The sequence below is a fragment of the Lipophrys pholis genome (assembly GCF_963383615.2).
Source record: "Lipophrys pholis genome assembly, chromosome: 11".
Taxonomy (NCBI): domain Eukaryota; kingdom Metazoa; phylum Chordata; class Actinopteri; order Blenniiformes; family Blenniidae; genus Lipophrys; species Lipophrys pholis.
In genome coordinates, this window is record NC_137631.1 from 7,098,796 (window position 1) to 7,118,233 (window position 19,438).

Genomic DNA, 19,438 nt, shown 5'->3' on the forward strand with positions numbered 1-19,438 from the left:
CAGCAAGTGAACAATAAATAAAATTGGAAGAAAAAGAAAACCAATACAAGCAATAAATAATGTGAGAAATACGTGAATTTAAAGGTTTACGGTCAATTACCTCAAAAAGCTGCATCTTTCTATATCTTTTCTTGTCAGTACAGAAACATATTGACATGATTGTGTTTTTTCATACACCTTATTGCCAAACGTATTTGCCCGCCTGCCTTCGCATGCATATGAACTTGAGTGACATTCCGTCATTCTGAAACCATAAAATTTAATATAATGTCGGTCCCCCGTAACAGATTTAACTCTTGTAGGAAGGATTCCCTCAAGGTTTAGGTGGATGTTGGGCCGAGCCCAACTACTGAAAAACAGGCCCAAACCACAATCCCCCCTCCAGCAAACTTTACACTTGATACAATGCAGTCAGACTAGTACTGTTCTCCTGCAACTGCCAAACCCAGACTGTCCATCACACTGCCAGATGAAGAAGTGTGATTTGTCGCTCGAGAGAACACGTCTCCGCTGTTCTCGCCTCCAGTGTCGGTGTGCTTTCCATGGCCTCCCAATTGTTTCCACTGGCTTCCACTTTGTAATCGTTCTACTCGCACTTGATTGTGAGGAAATTTCACAGCTGCGCTTGTTGCACTGGTGCCATCCTATACGCGCCGCGCTGGAATCCACTGAACTCCTGAGAGTGGCTCATTCTTTAACAAATGTTTCTATGAATAGTTTGCATGCCCAGCTGCTTGAGTTTAGACAGGAAACGATTGGAATGCTTGAATTCAGTGATTTGGATAGCTGAGCAAATACTTTTGGCTATATAGTGCATTTGTGCCAACTGATCTCAAGTGACCAAAGAATACGTTCGTTTTGTTTTTGATACATAAACCGTGTTTGATCATGAATGTTTCCTGCAGGTTCAGAGAACTAAAAGAGCAACACGAGCGACTCGACACGAGTCCACCAGCCGACATGGAGGCGGGCACTGTGGAGGACCTGGTCCTGTCCGCAGAGGAGAGTTACATCCAGGAAGCTTCTGAAGACTTCGGCTCCGTTTCGTTGGATGCGGCCGAGACGGAAAGAGACGAGGACTCCGAGAGAAGCAGGAGCGTAGACGGAGCCAGCTTGAAGAACCGATCGAAGCGGGAGAGCAGACGAATGAGAGAGCTGGAGCAGGCCAAGTTCAGCCTGGAGCTTCTCAAAGTCCGGACAACCAGCGCCGGAGGTTCCCTGCAGGAAGACGACGACCATCACAGACATTCACCGCGAGGATCTCCGGCTCTTCGGGGAAGTTTTGAAGTGCTCGCCGTGGAGGACATGGAGACCGAAGGAGGACTGACTGCGCGTCAAGAACAACCTGGAACTCTGGATCTTCGTCCTCAAGAGCTGCTGACGGATTCAAACCACAATGAAAAGGTCTTGATCGAGTCACCAGACATGCTGGAGGGGCCAAGGGCAACATTTTATATCGCTTCTGACCAAAGTCCAGTTCATGAACCAAAATATGAAAGCCCAAGCAAATCACACAAGCAGAGGAGAGAGTCCACGTCACGGAGGCCCGTCGTGGTGTTAATCAGTATGCAAAAGGAGAGTCCTCTGGACGAGGGGGAGCTGCTGGCAGCCCAAACCTTCGAAAGAGCCTCTCAGACGGGAGCCGTCACTTCTGAAAAGATTCCCATCTCAGGCTTGGAGGTAGGCTTGGAAAAGGAAGGTTCTCCCCAGGCCGAGATGATTGGGGTAGACAAGTCCTCTCACTTTCACTCTCCAGCTTCTCATGGAGAAACTCCTGAACCGGCGGGGCTTTGTCCCTCGGACGTAGACGTCCGGATCACGGCCGAGCCAAAACCCAGCGCTCCCGCCGGCCTCCCCGCTCAGCAGGAGAGGAAAGCGACCCGGCCAGTGCAGAAGGTTCCCAGCCCGGTCCTCGACACCAAACCACCAAAAGCTCAGAAGAAGAGCTCTGGCCAGACTGTGATTGTCAACATGGTGGAGAAGGCGCCCAACACCGTGTTTTCTCCACCCAGACGCAAGCTGCCTTTCTCCAAGTAAGTTGCTTTTATCATAGAGGAGATTCAGAGCACAAAATCCCAATTTTGTTTTTAATTTAAAAGGAACACCGGCTCCTCATAACATCTTCACACAAAGGCTCAGGGCAGTGTTTTTTCTAAAGCATATTACAACCATCTTGCCGTTTTTAGATTGAGAATGATGAAAATTATTATTATAAACATCTAGTGAATAGAGCACTTATTAAAATGACTCTTTTATTAACAAATAAATACAAGCAGATGCTTCATTAGTCCTTTTTATTAAACAAATGTGGGGCTTGTTTACTTGAAATGACAGTTAGTCTGAGTTTAGGGAAAACAAAAGGTGTATCAGGTATATTCGTGAACAACACATCAATCTGTCATTCAGAGCATTTTAGAATGCTTTGATAGAAACCAGCGTGGTCCCTCTGAAACCAGCGACACCTGAAAGCTTTGTTTGAAACATGTCTGTGTGTTGCAGGTCAGATAAGGATTTGGTGAACCAGGAAAGATCTCTTTCCATGTACCGAGATGACTCCAAATCTGCTGGTTCCAGAACTCGAGAGGTAGGACACACACACATCATGCTAAAACACACTGCTGTTGCACATTGCCACTTGCTGTTGTCTTCACTCTGACTTGTCCTCCTTAAATTATCAGTCTTATATTGATAACTGTGTCCACATTGACCGTCTGATTGTTTTATGTCCTTTAATGTCACTTGAAGTCGGTGCCTTATGGTCGCTGGAACACACACACACACACACACACACACACACACACACACACACACACACACACACACACACACACACACACACACACACACACACACACACACACACACACACACACACACACACACACACACACACACACACACACACACACACACACACACGACTGCACAGCTGATGTGTTCCTGTGGTTGCCTGGAAGCAGGTGGGCCGCCCCGGCCCCAAAAAGAAAGCTCGAATGTCCCGGACGCGCTCCGACTTCCTCACCCGCTGTAACTCTGAGGGGGCCACGCAGTCGGACGACGACGACGAGTACTACATCCCCGCCCACTCCCGCACGCTGCCCCCCTCTCTGTGTCCCACTCGTGCCCACCCCGAGGCCGACTGTCACAGTGACTCGGAGATGGTAAAACACCGGATCTGACCTTTGAACGAAGCTTTCTGTCCCTTCCAATCCCTTTTATTTTTCCCCTCCGGTGGACTTCAGCCACTCGCAGCGGGGGGAAGAAGCTTCTTAACACCTCTAACCCCACTTTCGTCGCACTGCTGCAATTCTGTCCGACCAATTTCTCCGTTATTGTGTCCGCTTTGACCGACTGTCCTGGAGAAGGTGAAAATGTGCGTGTCAACGGACCTGCATGTGGCTTCAGCGTCCGCCGGATTGAACATAACGCTGAGCTATCGTCAATCTTCTTTCTTCACCTCACACGAGCGAAAGGCGTGAGGTTTTTTTGCTTCCACATTGAGACATCCTACAGTGTCTGAGATATCTAGTCTAATAGATTTTACTTACGTCACCATTTAATCCAGTTGTCAGTAACTATAAGCACACGTAAACACTTTATGGAATCCCATCATTTAGTCATGCAGGTAAAATTTCCTAAAATCAGGGACATTGGCCAAAATGGGATCCAAAGCCGGTCAAACCACCAAGTAAATTGTAAAAACTTACAAAAAAACTCAATAAAAGCTTGATTTATTTATTTATTTTTGACAAATTTGTGAAGAGTAGCGGACACAACCCAACACCTGAGACCTGACTTGAGATATCAGTGTTGCCGCCATGAAAGAAAGCTTCCTCGTTGCTATCAAACTCGCCTCGAAGCCACGATGTCAGGCCACGCTTGTAAAAACACCCATAATGCAACAGCTATTAGAGAGGGTTTTTTTTTGGACATTTCACTGTATTTTGCACCAGTAAGAATAATTGAAATTAGATTTGTGTTGAGATTGTATTCATTTACTAATTATTTGGTTTTGTAAAAGATTTTCATCACGTAACACTGTGCACCACAACAAAGAAAATCTTTAAAGTAAATGAGGAAACTGAAGGCAGAAAAGATTGAATAGGCGTCCCAGAATAGTGACGAGTCGACTTCCTTAATTCCAAAACGAGGCGTCAAAGAAGCAGACCGAACACTTCAGATACACTGCTTCCACCTATTAGAATTCCTGTAAGTAAAGTCAACCTTACCTACTTATTTCAAAGGTTTGTATTTCATTAAGTTTACAGTCTTAGTCCCAATTAAATGTCATATAAAGCAAGAAGATTCTCCTATATTTCATTATTATTTGGGTCTTAGACATACTTATTGATCCAAAACAATCAACAGGAGTAAAATTGCTTTGTTGTTTCACTTCCCAGAACAAACGTGTCATGAAATCTTGAAATAACCAATTCACAATTAATTCATGAAAATCGTGCCATTATTCAAACATTGAAATTGAAATTATTTCACAGCCGTTGGCCTGAAGTCAAAAGCTCAGCCACAATCACTCACCTCTGATGTCTCTGAGACAAAGTTTAAGGCGACGGTGTCGGAGGCAGGTTTAAGCAGTGCATGACAAGCCGCTGCTCCTGCATGCCCGGATCAACGGAAGCTCCAGCAACTCCAGTAACTCCTCACTAACGACGTCGCTTTCTAACAGACTCTCACAGGCTGGACCTGCGTTTCTCCGCCGGTAGCTTCATTAGTCACGCCGATGCTCCAGACGACTGTATGACGTTATCCCGTCACGGGATTCACTTCACATTCACCCAGAAAAAGTCTTTGGAAACAGAATGTGATGTTATGCTTGCTGGGCGTTATGGCGGTCTCCAATTCTCCAGGAGACCCGACACTCGGTTGCGACATGTTACGTTTCCTTTTTTTTTCACTCTTGTGACGGTCTGCTCTCCAGTCATCGCACAAAGACCAGAAGAAGATCCACAAAACCATGTCCTCAGGGGACCTGGGCAAGGTCGAGGTCCTCAGGAAGACCTCCAGCCAGGACGGAAGGTACATATATATATAAACAAGACCTTGTAGACACATTTTGCAATGTTTTCCCGTCATCTTCAGCGATTCACTGCGACCCAGCTGGGAAACCAAAACACTTGCAGCTCCCACTTTGCCGCACCTCCAAACATCAGCGTTCTACTAGATTTTGTGGCCCGAACTCTGGAATTTTCTCGATGAATCACTTAAATCGCTTCCCTCTTTGGGCGCCTTTAGACTAAAATATTTAATTGTCTTTTGTCCAAATAGTATCCCAGTGATTCAGAATTATACGTTGTGTGGTTTAGGTGACTGACTCTATTAACTCCTTTCAGAAATCAGGAAAACAAAACAAGTTTTAACCCAGAGGGGCAATTAGGTGGGCAAGAAGCAGCACCTTAAAAAAGACTTGGGTGGGAGAAAGCAGCCGATTTTGTACAGATTATACAGAATATGTATGGCGGCAGGCCTGCTGCCAGTCACAGTATGAATAGTTGCTGCAGAGGTTGTAAACGCAGTATTGTCCATATAATAAAGGAAGAATATTCAAAGCAGCAGTACTGCACAGTGGAAAGTAAAAGTAAGATTAAGTCTAACAATGACATTGTAAAATTGCACGTGAGGCGATGTTTGTACAAAGTTTAAAGTTATTGTAACTCCGTAGAGTCCAGGAGAACAGCATTGGGGACAAAGGCCCTTCTGGGTCTCTTTTGTTGGTTTTTCTGCGTGTTATTATTTTTATATCTAATATAGAAATGTATAAATGTTTATTGATGGGGAGTTTTTTTTTCATTTGTGATTCTGTAATATATTCTTATTTGGGGTCAATTAATGAGGGGAAAAAAGAAAAGTTGTACAACTGCGTTTTCTCACTTTATTTGCAATAAATGAATCTTTTATTCCTTTTAGCCGGATGAGAGGGAAAATGCGTTTCTGGAGTAAGACGAAACACGGCGAGAAGAAACTGTCGAGAGAAAAGCAGGCCAGCAGGAGCGAGGCTGGAGAAACACAAGGTAGGAAGACAATATGCAGGGAAAAAAAAGAAAAAGCCTCTGGAGCAACAGAGCTTTTTTTAATTTTTTAAAAAAATTTCCTTTGATATTAATAATCCACTTTTGTGTTCCCCCCCCCTGCCCCCCAGATAGCACGCCCCTCTCGCCCACTCCAGACCTGGAGGCCTCCACCTCTCAGGGGGTCCGGGACAGCAAGGAGAACAAGGAGCCGTCTCCGAAGATGAGGAGGCGACGCAGCGTGAAGATCAGCAGCATCGCCCTGGAGCCCGCCCAGTGGCAGAACGACGCCCTGCACATCCTCAGCTCGGCACACGACTACCGCAGCATGAACGACTTCCTCATGAAGAAGGTGCGAGTTCAGACACGCAGTCCCGCCAGGTTGATCCTCGCGTAGTAGACCAGCAATCTGGACCAAAACTGACATATTAGTCAAATTGAATCCAGATGAAATCCGTGTGGAGCTGCAAGATGTATTCAACCTTCTTAGTAAAGATGACACGGGTTTATTAACTGTTAAAAAGTAGCGTGTTGCATTCATGAAATCTGTAATTAGGAACTGAAGACAATTTGTTAATGATTGCTATTTTTATCTTTCAGCTGTTTTACCTTTTACCACACCTATTGTAGGACTTTTATCTTTATTTCCTGCTATATTTAAGGTGTTTAAGTATTTTTTTTTAATACTGTTTTTATCACTGTACTCATTTTAAATTGATTCTGCTGTGATAGCTGCTTGAATTATTTGTGGCATGTTAACATCCTCTTTTTTTTTTTTTTTAGTTTCCCCTCGAATTGAGACCCTTTAAGAAAAATATTCGCTGTTCCAGAAAGTTGAAATAAGAATGAAAAGGTTTATTTTCACGGGATTTTGTGAAAGATTCGGAGCCATGTGCAGCTCCAGAGCCACAGGTTTCACACCCCTGATACAGACATACTAAAACTATGAAACACTTGAATTAAGTCTCCGATCTCGGCACCGCGTGACGACCAAAGATCTGAATCAGAAACCATATGTACAGGTATTCCACTGTGGCCGCAGAGTTTAATGCTTTTCTTGGAGGATGAATTTAGCACATCTCATTCAGATGGATCTTCACCAACTTGCTTTGGAATATCGTCTCTCGTGTTGTTAATTCTTCGCCCGCCTATTTCAACTCAATCCTACCAAAATTAAAGTTCAGCATTAAGATGGAATCGTTGCCGTCCTCAGGCAGGATGGTGCCATTTTGATGGGGCTCAAAGTCAGGATGCAGTTTATTGTCGGGACTTTTAAAGGACGACCATGTGAATCTCAAATTCTCGGAGGCTCCATAAAATTGACATGGGGGTTGGGTCAGATTCGCCTTGAGATCTGCAACCTGCTACTCTGGGGCCACACGTGGCTGTTCAGCGCTTCTGTCGTGGCTTCGTGAAGCTGTCACAATACTATACATCAATAAATGTTATTTTTACTGTATTTATAAAACAGAGTCATTTTTAAAAGGATTCTTCGCTCTAAATTAAAAAGGGCTTTAAAAAAGGAGCCGTAAGTAAAATATCTAAAATGAAAGAAAAAGCTCAACCTAAAACATATGAGAAAATAAATGCTAAAACAGCTTTTAAAAAAAAGAAACAACCTAAAATCATTACAATTTCTACAAGAAAAGCTATAAAAAGCCAAAAAAACAGCAGTTAAAACAGCAAAAAATTGTCAAACAAATGGTGGAAGTAAAGGGTGAAACCAATAAAATCCGGTATAAACTCCTGAAGATGTAGTGTAATACAAGGTTTACCATCCTAAATGCTGCTTGAAAGTTCATAAATCCAACATAAGATACAGCTTTTGTACGAATATCAAAACTACACATCTGTGAAACGTTACAAGCTCCGTCCGCTTCAGTTTAAACGTTAGACGTTGTTTTCCGGCTCCACTTAAATTTGATTTGGTGGAAACTGACAGTAGCGGCTCTTTTGGTCCTAAAGGTTGCAGACCTCCTTTCTGGGACCCATCAAAACACTGGTGAACAGAGAGTTCTCACCACTGCTCCACCGCGCGCACGCCCGTGCTCATCAGTATTTGAGTCACACTTTCAGATGCAGTTTGGCTTCAACGATAAACGTTCTGTCCCTTCAGATCGCCGACTTGGATGCAGAAGATAGTAAAAAGGACACGATGGTTGACGTCGTCTTCAAGAAAGCACTGAAGGAGTTCAGGATCAACATCTTCAATTCGTACTCCACAGCCCTCGCCGTGAGTCCTTGTCCACTATTTTGCTCGATGCTTTATGAGAGAATCAATGTCTTGATGTGGTTGTATCAGTACAATGACATTTGATAACTGCAACAGAGTAAAAATCCATCCGTGAAAACAAGGCATGTCAAAATGTACAATTTAAAAGAAGCATGAATATTCAGATATGTTTAAAAAAAAAAAAAGAAAAAAAACCTGAGTCTACCTTTTTCTTTCCCCCTGTCTTCCTCACTCAGATGGACGATGGGAAGAGCATCCGGTACAAGGATCTGTATGCGCTGTTCGAGCACATCCTGGAGAAGACTATGCGTCTGGAGCAGAGGGACTGGAGCGAGTCGCCCGTCAAGGTGTGGGTCAACACCTTCAAGGTCTTCCTGGATGAATTCATGACGGAGTATAAGCCCATGGAGGGAACCATTGGCAGGGTGAGCGTTTTACAAAACTGTGAAGTTTTGCACCTAAACAACACATTCAAGCTGACACATCAGCCTTTGTGTGTTCTCAGGCCCCAAAACGTGAACGTAAGAAGTCAAGGAAGAAGGAAACGGACATCGTGAGTTTGAAATTTTAATTTGTTTTTTAAAAATGCCAGAAATCATCTAATTTAAAGAATTACACTTGAATTAAGGCGACTGGCATCTCTGCTGCCCCCTGCAGGTGGAGGAACATAACGGCCACATCTTCAAGGCCACGCAGTACAGCATCCCCACCTACTGCGAGTACTGCTCCTCCCTCATCTGGATGATGGACCGAGCCTGCGTCTGCAAACGTGAGTCAGAGTCCTGAGGGAACGAGTGAAAATCAAAATCGTAGTTGAAACTCGCCGAACGTAGGTTCAGGCTCAAGTTAAAAGGAGTTCCCACAATTCTAGATAAGCTTGCCTGTGCCAGTTTAAATCATTGTAGTCCTCGTTTATACAGTTCCTAGAGGGTCATATGCATTTAAAGCCTGTTAATACATCACAGCTACTGTGGATGGCGGCTACTGTTGTTTCTAGGTGATTTGGTTGTCTTTTCACTGGTCTGGTTAAGATGACATGAAACTGGACGATATTTGGCCCTTCTTTTGCGTTTTGGTGAGTCACAGCGCCCCCTGAAGGCCTGACATATGTACTACATAGTGTTGAGACGTGTTCATAGTGACGTCTGGACACAGTTTTTCTTCAGAACGCCATCGAGGGAAAAAAATGGTTTTGGCTCGTGTGGACAGAGTCTAAAAGTTCACCTCGTGAGCTCTACTCAGAACAGGCTGTTTTTGTGTTAAACGCTAATGAGCTGTGTCTGCCCCCCCCCCCCCTGACGCCACACCCCTCTCCGGTAACGTTTGTGCAGAGAAAATATGCCGGTCGTTTGTAATTTTAGAGGGCGGAACTCTTCTATCTGTGGGAGGGTCAAAGTAAGTATCCACTACCAGAGGGAGTGGCCGTTCCCCCCCCCCCCCCATGACATCATGAAGGGAAAATCAGTCGCCTGTATGAGCACACCTTCACTAAAAGGTGGAGCAAGCAAATGAGGAAGATGACAAACTTCACTTCTGAGGCCTCATACACTGGCTATGGAGGCACATATTACTGCTAGAAAACCAATATAAAGGGAATTTTGCATATCATGGGACCTTTAAGTAATGCTTCTGTTGTGCATGGTGGTAGCAGTGTTATGTCTGAAGAAAATAGAGAAGGTTTTTTTTACCAGTAACGCAACGGAATTTTGGCTGTTTTGTCTTGAGATTTCACTGATTTACCTTAAAATTAAAATATTGCATATTAGACTTTTGAGTGTTCGAAAATCTAACATGACACCAGATGATTGGAATTTAAAAAGATAAATGTTCACTGGGAAGTACTTTTATTAGCCAGTTTCTTTTAGCTGCGACACACACACACACACACACACACACACACACACACACACACACACACACACACACAGTTCCTAATGTTCTCCTAACTCACTTACCCACAGACACTAACGCCTGTGTGTAGTTCTTCTTTCCACCCACATGGCACATTACACCCTCTCCCACTCCTTAGACACACGCACGCACTCATGCACGCACGCACACACACACACACACACTCACACACACTCACTACTCCACACACACTTTTTCCTGTGAGTCAGAGAGTTGGCAGAATTGGATTAAACCTCCTGCTCCTTTCTGAAATCCGTCTTCTATCTGGTTAGAGAGCTTTGTCCACTCTTCATGACGGCAGCTCACGGTTTGCACGTCTCATCCCAGACACTTGGCTACTGCGTCCCCGGGGTTTGTGACGGCCCTCCGCCGCTATCCTCCTGCTTTTGGGACGTCGTAGAAATGCTGCACGTCTGATTGTGTTTTGTTTTGTTTTTTTGTCTGCAAGTGTGTCGCTACGCCTGCCACAGGAAGTGCTGCTCCAAGATGACCACCAAGTGCAGTAAAAAAGTAAGTGGACGTTTTTTTCATGGCCTCGTGCATTAAAGGCTTTTTGGTGGTAAAATAAATGAATAAAACAAAGGATATAACCACACGGTTCGATGACTAAGCAAAATCTAACAATGAAAATGGAAAAAAAAAACAATGCAGGCGAAGACAGTATTTGCTGTTTTCCAAGCAGAATGTCTGTAATCTAATCAAGACCAAATGTTTTTTCATTTCAATATTATTGTTTTTTTGTCACAAAATCTGGAGCTTAAGGAGATGGTAGATAAGTCTGAGGGTCTTGCTGTCGATGTCCTCTATAAAGGACATTGCTTTATGTACTTGCTTCAGAAATTTATTTTTTTTCCTAATGTGACCTTTAGGCAAACCATCACTTTACCTTAATGTGAATGGAAAGTACCACTTTTAGACCTTTATACTGAAAAACCACTTCTTCCAATGACAAGCCTTCCAGAAAGCTTTACTTTAAACAGCACTCAGCCTGCTGCACACTTCATAAAATGTTCATTTGATGCCGGGGTTATCTAGCTACCGTAGTTTATGGACTAGAAGTCAAATTTCAGTCTGAAGCTGGAAAACCTCATGAGTTTCTAGCATTTCAAGGCTGCATATTCTACGGCTGTTTTGAGGCCACACCGTATTATATATTGCACATTACAGGGGTATTGTGCATTGGATATTGCACATTTCAGCTTTTTAACTTGTATTTTGAAATCCTTTTCCACTGTCTTTCTCGCCTATATTCTCCATTCTCTTATTTTTATTCTATTTTGGGTGATCTGGTTGGTCTGTATCCTCAAATTTTTCATCTGGGTGACGTATGTCCAGATTGTTCGAGAGCAAACAAGATGACATTTGGATTCCAAATGAGTCCGATATCTGCTCAAAATTTGAAGAAAAAAACCCCTCAATAAGCCGCAGCGATTACAGCTGCGTGCCCGGCAGATGTTCTCTTCGGCAGACCTGCTTCCGCGTGACGTATTTCTCTGGTTTGTGCTTGGCGGTACCAGTACGACCCGGAGCTGTCGTCTCGACAGTTCGGCGTGGAGTTGTCCCGTCTGACCAGTGAAGAGCGCGCCGTGCCCCAGCTGGTGGAGAAGCTCATCAACTACATCGAGATGCACGGCCTCTACACTGAGGGCATATACAGGAAGTCGGGCTCCACCAATAAGATCAAAGAACTCCGGCAGGGGCTTGACACAGGTGAGGCGCATGTCCGTCCAGATATAACCCCTCGTGAAAATCACACATGGGTTATTCTCAACTCCCCTCGCTGTCCTAGACGTGAGCTGCGTGAACCTGGATGACTACAACATCCACGTCATTGCCAGCGTGCTCAAACAGTGGCTCCGCGACCTCCCCAGCCCCCTCATGACCTTTGAACTGTACGAGGAGTTCCTCCGAGCCATGGGTGAGCTCATAATTGGCCCCTCAATGAGTGCAGGCGCTGCTTGAAGCTGGGAGTTTGGTTCTAATTGCTCGAACTCTCGGGGTGCGGGGTTCATTTCTCTTCCTCTTTTCAGGTCAGCCTGATAAGCGGGAGGTGATACGGGGGGTGTACTCCGTGATCGACCAGCTCAGCAGGACGCACCTCAGCACGCTGGAGCGCCTCATCTTCCACCTGGTCAGGTGGGTTCTGGGACCTGGTCAGGGTTCGTCTCTTTTTTGTCTGTTTTGTTTTTTTAAATCTTGCTGGTTTTAACATCTTCTAATTTGGAGTGAGGATTTAAAAGGATTCTACCGTGCTGTGTTGCAGGATCGCCCTGCAGGAGGAGACCAACAGGATGTCGGCCAACGCCCTCGCCATCGTGTTCGCTCCCTGCATCCTCCGCTGCCCGGACTCAATCGACCCGCTGCAGAGCGTCCAAGACATCAGCAAAACCACAGCGTACGTCCGCTGATCACCCAAAGTATTTCCACAGATTAACTCTTTGTTCCCCACGCTGCCTCCCCCTCCCTACTCACAGCTGATAGGCCGATACTGCTCAGTGCCTTTGTTTTATCTACCACAGTGGTTTGAAATGGGATTATCTCAACTGCGTCATCATAGATTTACTTGGTTCGATTTACCAGCTGCTGGTTCATTTTTAAACTTCCAGTGAGGAGCATCTCCCATTTCTCCTTCCTACAAGTGAGCGTAAACACATATAATTCCATGTAGCATCAAATGTTGCTGCCTGAACTTGTTCAAAACAGTGAGAAAATGACTCGTTTTATTGTTTATTCATAGGGTGTCGCGAAGCCCTCTTGATTTTGAAGGGCTATGAAAATGTTTTGTGTTTAAAAAATTTGGCGAGTCAGCATTTAATTCCCATTTCTAACAAAATGACTATGTTTAAACATTAAAGCAGTATTTAAATATTCCTCTAATATACAATCAGCAGCGGTTAAAAAGATTGCGAGGTGTTTTTTTTTGTTTTTTTTCTTTCAGATTTAGGGTTTCTGTTTGTCGGGTACTATTTTCCTTATACTGTTCACTTCTTCCATTACCTTAGTCAATAATTCTATTTCATACATATGTGATTGTATTTTGTTTGAGGGGGAGGAAAAAACAATAAGCAAAGTTTGCTTGTGGCTCCAAGCACCGTTGTCATGTAAACAACTGCGACGTTGCTGAGTCTCGGCCAATCTGCTCCAAACTTTTTTTTTGTTCTCGACGACGCCTTCGTCCGCGTAGCAACATTTAATCAATTTAGAGAACGTGGCGCCAACGCTCCTCTGAAGGAAACCTCTCTCTCTCTCCGGCTCTGCAGGTGTGTGGAGCTGATCATCAACGAGCAGATGAGCAAGTACAAGGCGCGTCTGAAGGACATCAGCAGTCTGGAGTTTGCCGAGAGCAAAGCCAAGAGCAGACTGACCCACATCAGGAAGTCCATGGTAAGCTGGCCGCAGGGTCACAGGTCACAACGGTCCCCCTCCGCTCCCCTCACTCATACCCCCCCCCCCCCAGGTGGAAGTGGTCTTGGGCTCCAGGAGCAGCTGGCATGGTTTCCTCACGGCCATGACAGGAGTTCATTCCTCCGTGTCTCGTCGCGTCGATCATCAGCAGATTTGCTTTCTGCACACAAGCGGAAAGAGAACGTTTTGGTGGCGGGGCTTCTCTATGTCGCAGGCGTGTCTGAGTATAAGAACCAAAAAATACTAGCAATTCCAAATATAATACAAATACATTCCAGGATTGTTATTATTCAACACTTTATTTTAATGAGTAACTTCAAACTTAGAGTCCCCCGTTCTCAACTCAAGTTGCAGCTTTGATGCCACTTGATGACCGTTGGGCGCTGAGCGGAGTGTCACACACTCCCATCAGTGTGACGTCTCACCCTACCGAAACGAATGATGAAGAGTGGTTGCTTTTTGTTTGGAATTGGAAGTTAATATCTTCTTTGGCCTTTTTCACAGTTATTGACGTGATCCCAAAGCAATCCTCGGACTACAGATTGGACACCCCTGCCAGATTGTGCAGCTTTAGTAGATATTATATAATCCGACGTAGTTCTTTCCCCACCTGAGCAGCCTCAATGTGAGGATGAGACGGGAGTTTAAACGACTAAGACGTCCCTCTTTCGAGGGTTAGGGGGTAAAAGTAACACTAAAATAAGACCATTTTTGACTTTTCATGCAAATCCAAGAAACCTTAACATTTGAAATTGTAGAAACTGAGCTTGAGCTTTTAAATTTGGAGAGATCTTTCAAACAAACCACCAAATGTGTCTCAGCTTTTCAACCTCTGCGGTTTCCGCTCAGTGTCCCGAAAACCTCCATAGAGACCTTCAGCCTTCCCTAACCCTAACTTGTCCTTCCTCCCCCTCCTTCCAGAAACCCGTACTAATTGCTGTTAGGTTTATGAGCATAACCCGCACTGCCACCCCGGTATGTATGCCCCCTTCCCACGCCATGTTCCCACCCGCCCACCACACGTCCTGTCCTGTCCACTCATCCCCGTCTGTAACGTGTCTTCTCTGTTAGGCTGTCCAGCTTCTTGTCGTTGATTGTCAATGTCGAAAGTGTCGCACAGAGAACACGGCGGCGTTATTCCATGAACGTAGTGTTTGGTTTTTTTCAGGGTTTGAGCTCGTGAAATCCATTCCCAGAAATGTTTGGACAATGTTTAAAAAAAAAAACGAAGACGACGTACAATGACGTGAAATTTTGTGAAAAGTGTTGAAAGGGCGAGTGTTTGGAGCATCACCATTTGGAATCCCACTGCAGAGAGGTTTTTATTTTTTGTCAAAACATACGAACTAGAACAGGCGATCAGCAGAGCACAGACCTTCGCCAACGCCACTTTTGTTTGCGGAGCCAAGTTAGCGTCGCTAGCATGTTAGCCGTTAGCTCATATCGACGCTAACTCGCCTGTCGGGTAGCAACATCACTGTGTGAAACACTGAGCGGGAAGCGTCTCCATGGCAACAGACGCCCATCTCCTCCATGACGTGCCTCTCCCATCCGCTTTGTATGGGACATTTTTTTCACAGTATTTTGGGGGATTTATTTGGAAACGTTTAGCCGTCAACGTCACAAAATTTAACTGATTGGTCCTTGGATGATGAAAAAATCATCCTTGAAGATTCCATGCGATTTGGGTTAATAGTTTTTGTATACCAAATACAGGCAGACAAAAACACCCAATGGTTATTGACCATGGTAAATACAAAAAGAATAAAAATCCATATATCAAAATTATCTAGTCATGCATACTTTTATACATACAAACAAATAACACATATATCTAATTCAAAATGTCTGAAAAGGGGTAGGAAAAAGTCAAATGTATTTAATCCTACCTCGTCTAAAATATTAAATGATCAAATTTCATAATTATCCTGCCTCCTTCACCCTCCTGCGACTCGCCAAGCACTCCGCAGTGGCTTCAAGCGGCTTCTTAAAGATGGTTAAATGTATGTGTGACTCCTGCTCAGAACTCCACTGGTTCTAATCCGACAGCCGATGGGTCACCGAGCAAAGAAATGTGACCCTCAAACAAGACATTACTCCTGAAATGTGTAAAAGTTCAAAACCCTGGGCGGAGCAGCGGGGACGTGTCCTCTCTGTCTCGTAAACCAGAGATGTTACATTTCTTTCTTTCTTTTGAATGAAAACTTGTCACCTTAGTAACATCGAGTGCTGAAGTAGCTGCAGGCTCGACCGAAAACACTGAAACTTCAGCCATTATCACACAGTGCGCTAAAAACTGTTCCTCGTGTTGGTCAATGAAAAGTTGCTGCTCCGATTCTAAGTTTTCTTGTCCACAGTAGTTGAGCGCTTCTGAACTACAACATCGTCATTGAAACATTAAATTACACACGATTGCATTTCATTCTCGCTCTTGTTTTGAACCATGTCCAAACTTTTTTCGAAAGACGGCTTCAGAGTCCAGAGCGGTTTCTGTGGAATGAATTGTCCGAGGCGTTTGCGCAGCGGTGTTGTCTCAGTCGGGCTTTTAGACGTTTGAAGCGAGGTCAGGTGTCCGTCACCCCCCCCCCCCCCCCCCCCCCCCCCCCTGCGCGCCCAGCGCTAGCTCGGTTTTTACCGTCGTGTTTCCGTTTGAATGTCCAGAGAGAGCCGTCCTCTCTCTGCAGCTGCACTGACCGTCCTCTGCTTTCTGTTTCTGCTCCGTAACGTGCAGCCTAACTCTGCTAAACTTAAGGTAACTCCAAACTGAGTGTGTAGAAAGTCTGTTCTTCTGTGTGTGTGTGTGCTTGTGTCGGTGAGCTGACCACATACTGTAGTTGTTTGGTGGTGATGTCGTTACGCACATTTGTACACGAGCATCCAACCGTCTTTACCAGCTGTGCTGCATCGCACTCCGTTAAGAGTTTAGCCGTCCTGCACTGACAAGATCTCTTACTCTCTGATTTTGTTTATTTTGGTTTTTTTTGCAGAGTAAAGGTCGGGTTCGCCAAAGCAGCACACATACACCTTCGCCTCCTCTCAGCCCCAGAGTGCCCTCTGCCGCAGATGCAGAAACTGCAGGAGCAGGAGGAGGAGGAGGAGCAGCAGAAGCAGTAGCATCAGCAGGAGGAGGAGGAGGAGGAGGAGGAGGAGGAGGAGGAGGAGGAGGAGGATTAGAGGACGGAGCAGAAGCCGGGCTGAACGACCAGCAGCAGCTGGTGATGCAGCAGGAGGAGCGAATCCTCACGGAGCAGATCGAAAGTCTGCAGAAAGAAAAGTACGACACACAGATCCCATTTCCAACAACCTGCAACTGTGCAGACGAGGCCAAACTGAGCTAGATTAAGTCATCGGGGTTTAAGGAACAGGAAATTAGGCCCGGAGGATTTGTTAAAAAATTTTTTTAAATAAATCTATGATTTTTTAAAGAGAAATTCAAGTTTCAATTTGATTTTCGTTCTTTTGTTTTTCCTCGTTGGACTTAAAAATGACTGCAGACATCAGATATATTGTCAAAAGTGCAACTTTATTACTGTGATTGTGCTCGGAGCTAAAATTCATGTAAACAATCCCAAAATAAAAAGTAAACGAAGCTCAGTCATTCAACAAATCCAAGCTTTAGCCCAGGTTTACGCAAAAGTGCAACAGCAACTATGGAAACCCACAAGGAATGGTAGAACGGAATGCGACAAATGTAGCTCAAATCTTGTGTAGTGTCTCTACTGTCCAAAAACTACTAGAATCTCACTCTGACACGTTTTAGCAGAACTGCTATCGATATAGTAATATAGCGGCAGGAAATATCTGTGGGGGAGGGGAGAGGCTTTTGTCCAACATTATATTTTTCTTAAAATTTTAGTGAAATAATTCCGAATTAAAAAAGTAATAAATGCATATTTTATTGAAACACACCAGAAATTTTAAATGAAAATACCATTTTTTTTACATGTTCAAGGGTGAAATCTGCTTTTTGGTCTGTATAATTATGACTTCTAAGCTTTACTTGTTTCTTTCAAAAGCAGAAAATCACATTACCATGAAGGAAAATGGGGAAAGAGTGATTATTTCTTCATGTTTCGTTGCCAGTGACCTTCACTTCTTTTCACCTCTTCCCTCCATCCATCATCAGGGGTTTTTGGGCGTGTTGGAAGGTAAACCAGCTCACCTGGATGATTTGTGTCGTGTGCCTGAACAGGGAGGAGCTGACGTACGAGATGTTGATCTTGGAGCCGCGGACGGCCGACGACGAGACTCCTGAGTCCGAGGCCTCCATCGGCACCGCGGACAGCTCCGAGAACATCACCATGGAGACGGAGGGAGCCACGTCCGACATGTCCGGTGCGTGCGTGAGTGAGATCTATGCTCGTGTGTTCAGAGGGTCGAGACCAACTGTCCTCTTTGGCGGCAGACGCCAGGCAGAGTCGCTCAGTATTCAGCGATGGAGTTGAAAACTGACCACTGTGGTATTTTCCAGACTGGAAGTCATATCTGCCACAAAAAAAAAAAAAAAGCATCATAAAGAATATTAGTTTTAAGTGGTTAGTAACTGTAAAATGAAAACACTACTTTTTAACAGTTTTTTTCATCTCTCTTCCTCTACCTCTCCCTCACTCTTTCTTTCTCAATCTCCCTCTCTGTCTCTCTCTCCTTCCATCTCCCTCTTTCTCTCATTCCCTCCCTCTTTCTCTCCCACTCCCTCCCTTTCTCCTTCCCTCCCTCCCTCCCTCTATCTCTTTCTGCCCGTCTCTCTCCCTCCCTCCCTCTCTCCCTCCCTCCCTCTCTCTCCATCCCCTTGCTCTCTCCCTCCCTCCCTCCCTCCCTCCTTCTCTCTCTCCCTCCCCCTTTCTCCATCTCTCCATCCCTCTCTCTCTGTAGAGTTCAGTACGATCCGGTCCAGAAAGTCGGAGGTGAAGGGTCGACGAACTCTTCGCCGCCAGCCTGACTCTCAGGACTCGGCTGACTCCGCCTCCACGGTCTCCTCCTCGTACCAGCCCTCGTCCTCGCTGTCCTCCAACACCTCGGGCTCGCCGTCCCCTCACTACCGCTTCCGCTCGTCCTCCTCCGGGCCCCTGCTCAGCTCCTGCGGCCTGGGGGCCCCGCTGGCAGAGGCGGAGGCGGAGGGAGGCAACAGAAGCGGGAAGACGCGCCACAGACTCCGGCTGAGTCGCAGCTCGCCACGCGAGCCCTCGGGGGGCCACCGGAGAGACTCGGACTTCGGCTCGGGGCCACAGCAGCTGGTTCTGTACGGCAGCAACGAGTTCATGGTGTGACGGACCACCGGGCGCCGCCGCCGCCTATTGAAACGCAGGAGGGAGCGTGTGTGTGTATGTGAGAGGGCGAGTTTCTGCCTCTGGTGTGGCCTACTGCGCCTCCTGAACGCCGCGGACGGTCCAGCTGAGAGCTGAGAGGCTGACGACGTGACGGCGGACCGCGCTGTCGGACCCCTGCTGGAAACCCCGGGGGCCTGGCAGAGGAGAATGAAAGAATGGGTGGTGAACGCACACACACACACACACACACACACACACACACACACACACACACACACACACACACACACACACACACACACACATTTTGGAAGACAAAACAAAAACAGCCCACAAAGCCAAATCGTTCAGTGCCCCGTCTTTTTTTTTTTTTTTGTTGTTTGCATGTGGGCGGGTGTTGGAAGCCACCCAGAAGAAATGTAGCCATACTGACCGAAGTGGCGGACTGACGGTCTGTAACCAGCGCCAAGCGAAGCCTGCTTCTCACGTTTACACAGGACACACCAGCCACGAGGCTGCATGCTTCTCCATCACTCTGTCTCTACAACAGACTCTATGTTACATATTATTATTATTATTAATATTATTAATTATTGTTA

At 45.5% G+C, this 19,438-nt stretch overlaps 1 protein-coding gene across 9 annotated transcripts in view; it reads left to right on the top strand.

Annotated features, from left to right (window-relative positions):
- LOC308116890 (unconventional myosin-IXAa-like) overlaps nt 1-19,423 on the top strand; it is a 155,495-nt gene extending 136,072 nt beyond the window's left edge. For 2 of the 9 annotated variants that reach the window (XM_080475360.1, XM_080475359.1), the window contains exons 25-44: nt 906-2,033; nt 2,500-2,584; nt 2,958-3,161; nt 4,937-5,034; nt 5,923-6,026; nt 6,155-6,375; nt 8,140-8,256; nt 8,493-8,681; nt 8,762-8,809; nt 8,914-9,025; nt 10,616-10,677; nt 11,685-11,877; nt 11,957-12,085; nt 12,198-12,303; nt 12,431-12,562; nt 13,428-13,551; nt 14,494-14,547; nt 16,560-16,846; nt 17,765-17,907; nt 18,445-19,423. In XM_080475360.1, the coding sequence (XP_080331486.1) occupies nt 906-2,033; nt 2,500-2,584; nt 2,958-3,161; nt 4,937-5,034; nt 5,923-6,026; nt 6,155-6,375; nt 8,140-8,256; nt 8,493-8,681; nt 8,762-8,809; nt 8,914-9,025; nt 10,616-10,677; nt 11,685-11,877; nt 11,957-12,085; nt 12,198-12,303; nt 12,431-12,562; nt 13,428-13,551; nt 14,494-14,547; nt 16,560-16,846; nt 17,765-17,907; nt 18,445-18,839 (3,931 nt within the window). In that variant the 3' untranslated portion in view covers nt 18,840-19,423. Of the gene's footprint in view, nt 1-905; nt 2,034-2,499; nt 2,585-2,957; nt 3,162-4,936; nt 5,035-5,922; nt 6,027-6,154; nt 6,376-8,139; nt 8,257-8,492; nt 8,682-8,761; nt 8,810-8,913; nt 9,026-10,615; nt 10,678-11,684; nt 11,878-11,956; nt 12,086-12,197; nt 12,327-12,430; nt 12,563-13,427; nt 13,552-14,493; nt 14,548-16,559; nt 16,847-17,764; nt 17,908-18,444 lie in introns of those variants that run through there. The other 7 variants (XM_080475365.1, XM_080475361.1, XM_080475366.1 and 4 more) reach the window with 5 other exon arrangements.
- The last annotated feature ends 15 nt before the right edge of the window (nt 19,424-19,438 follow it).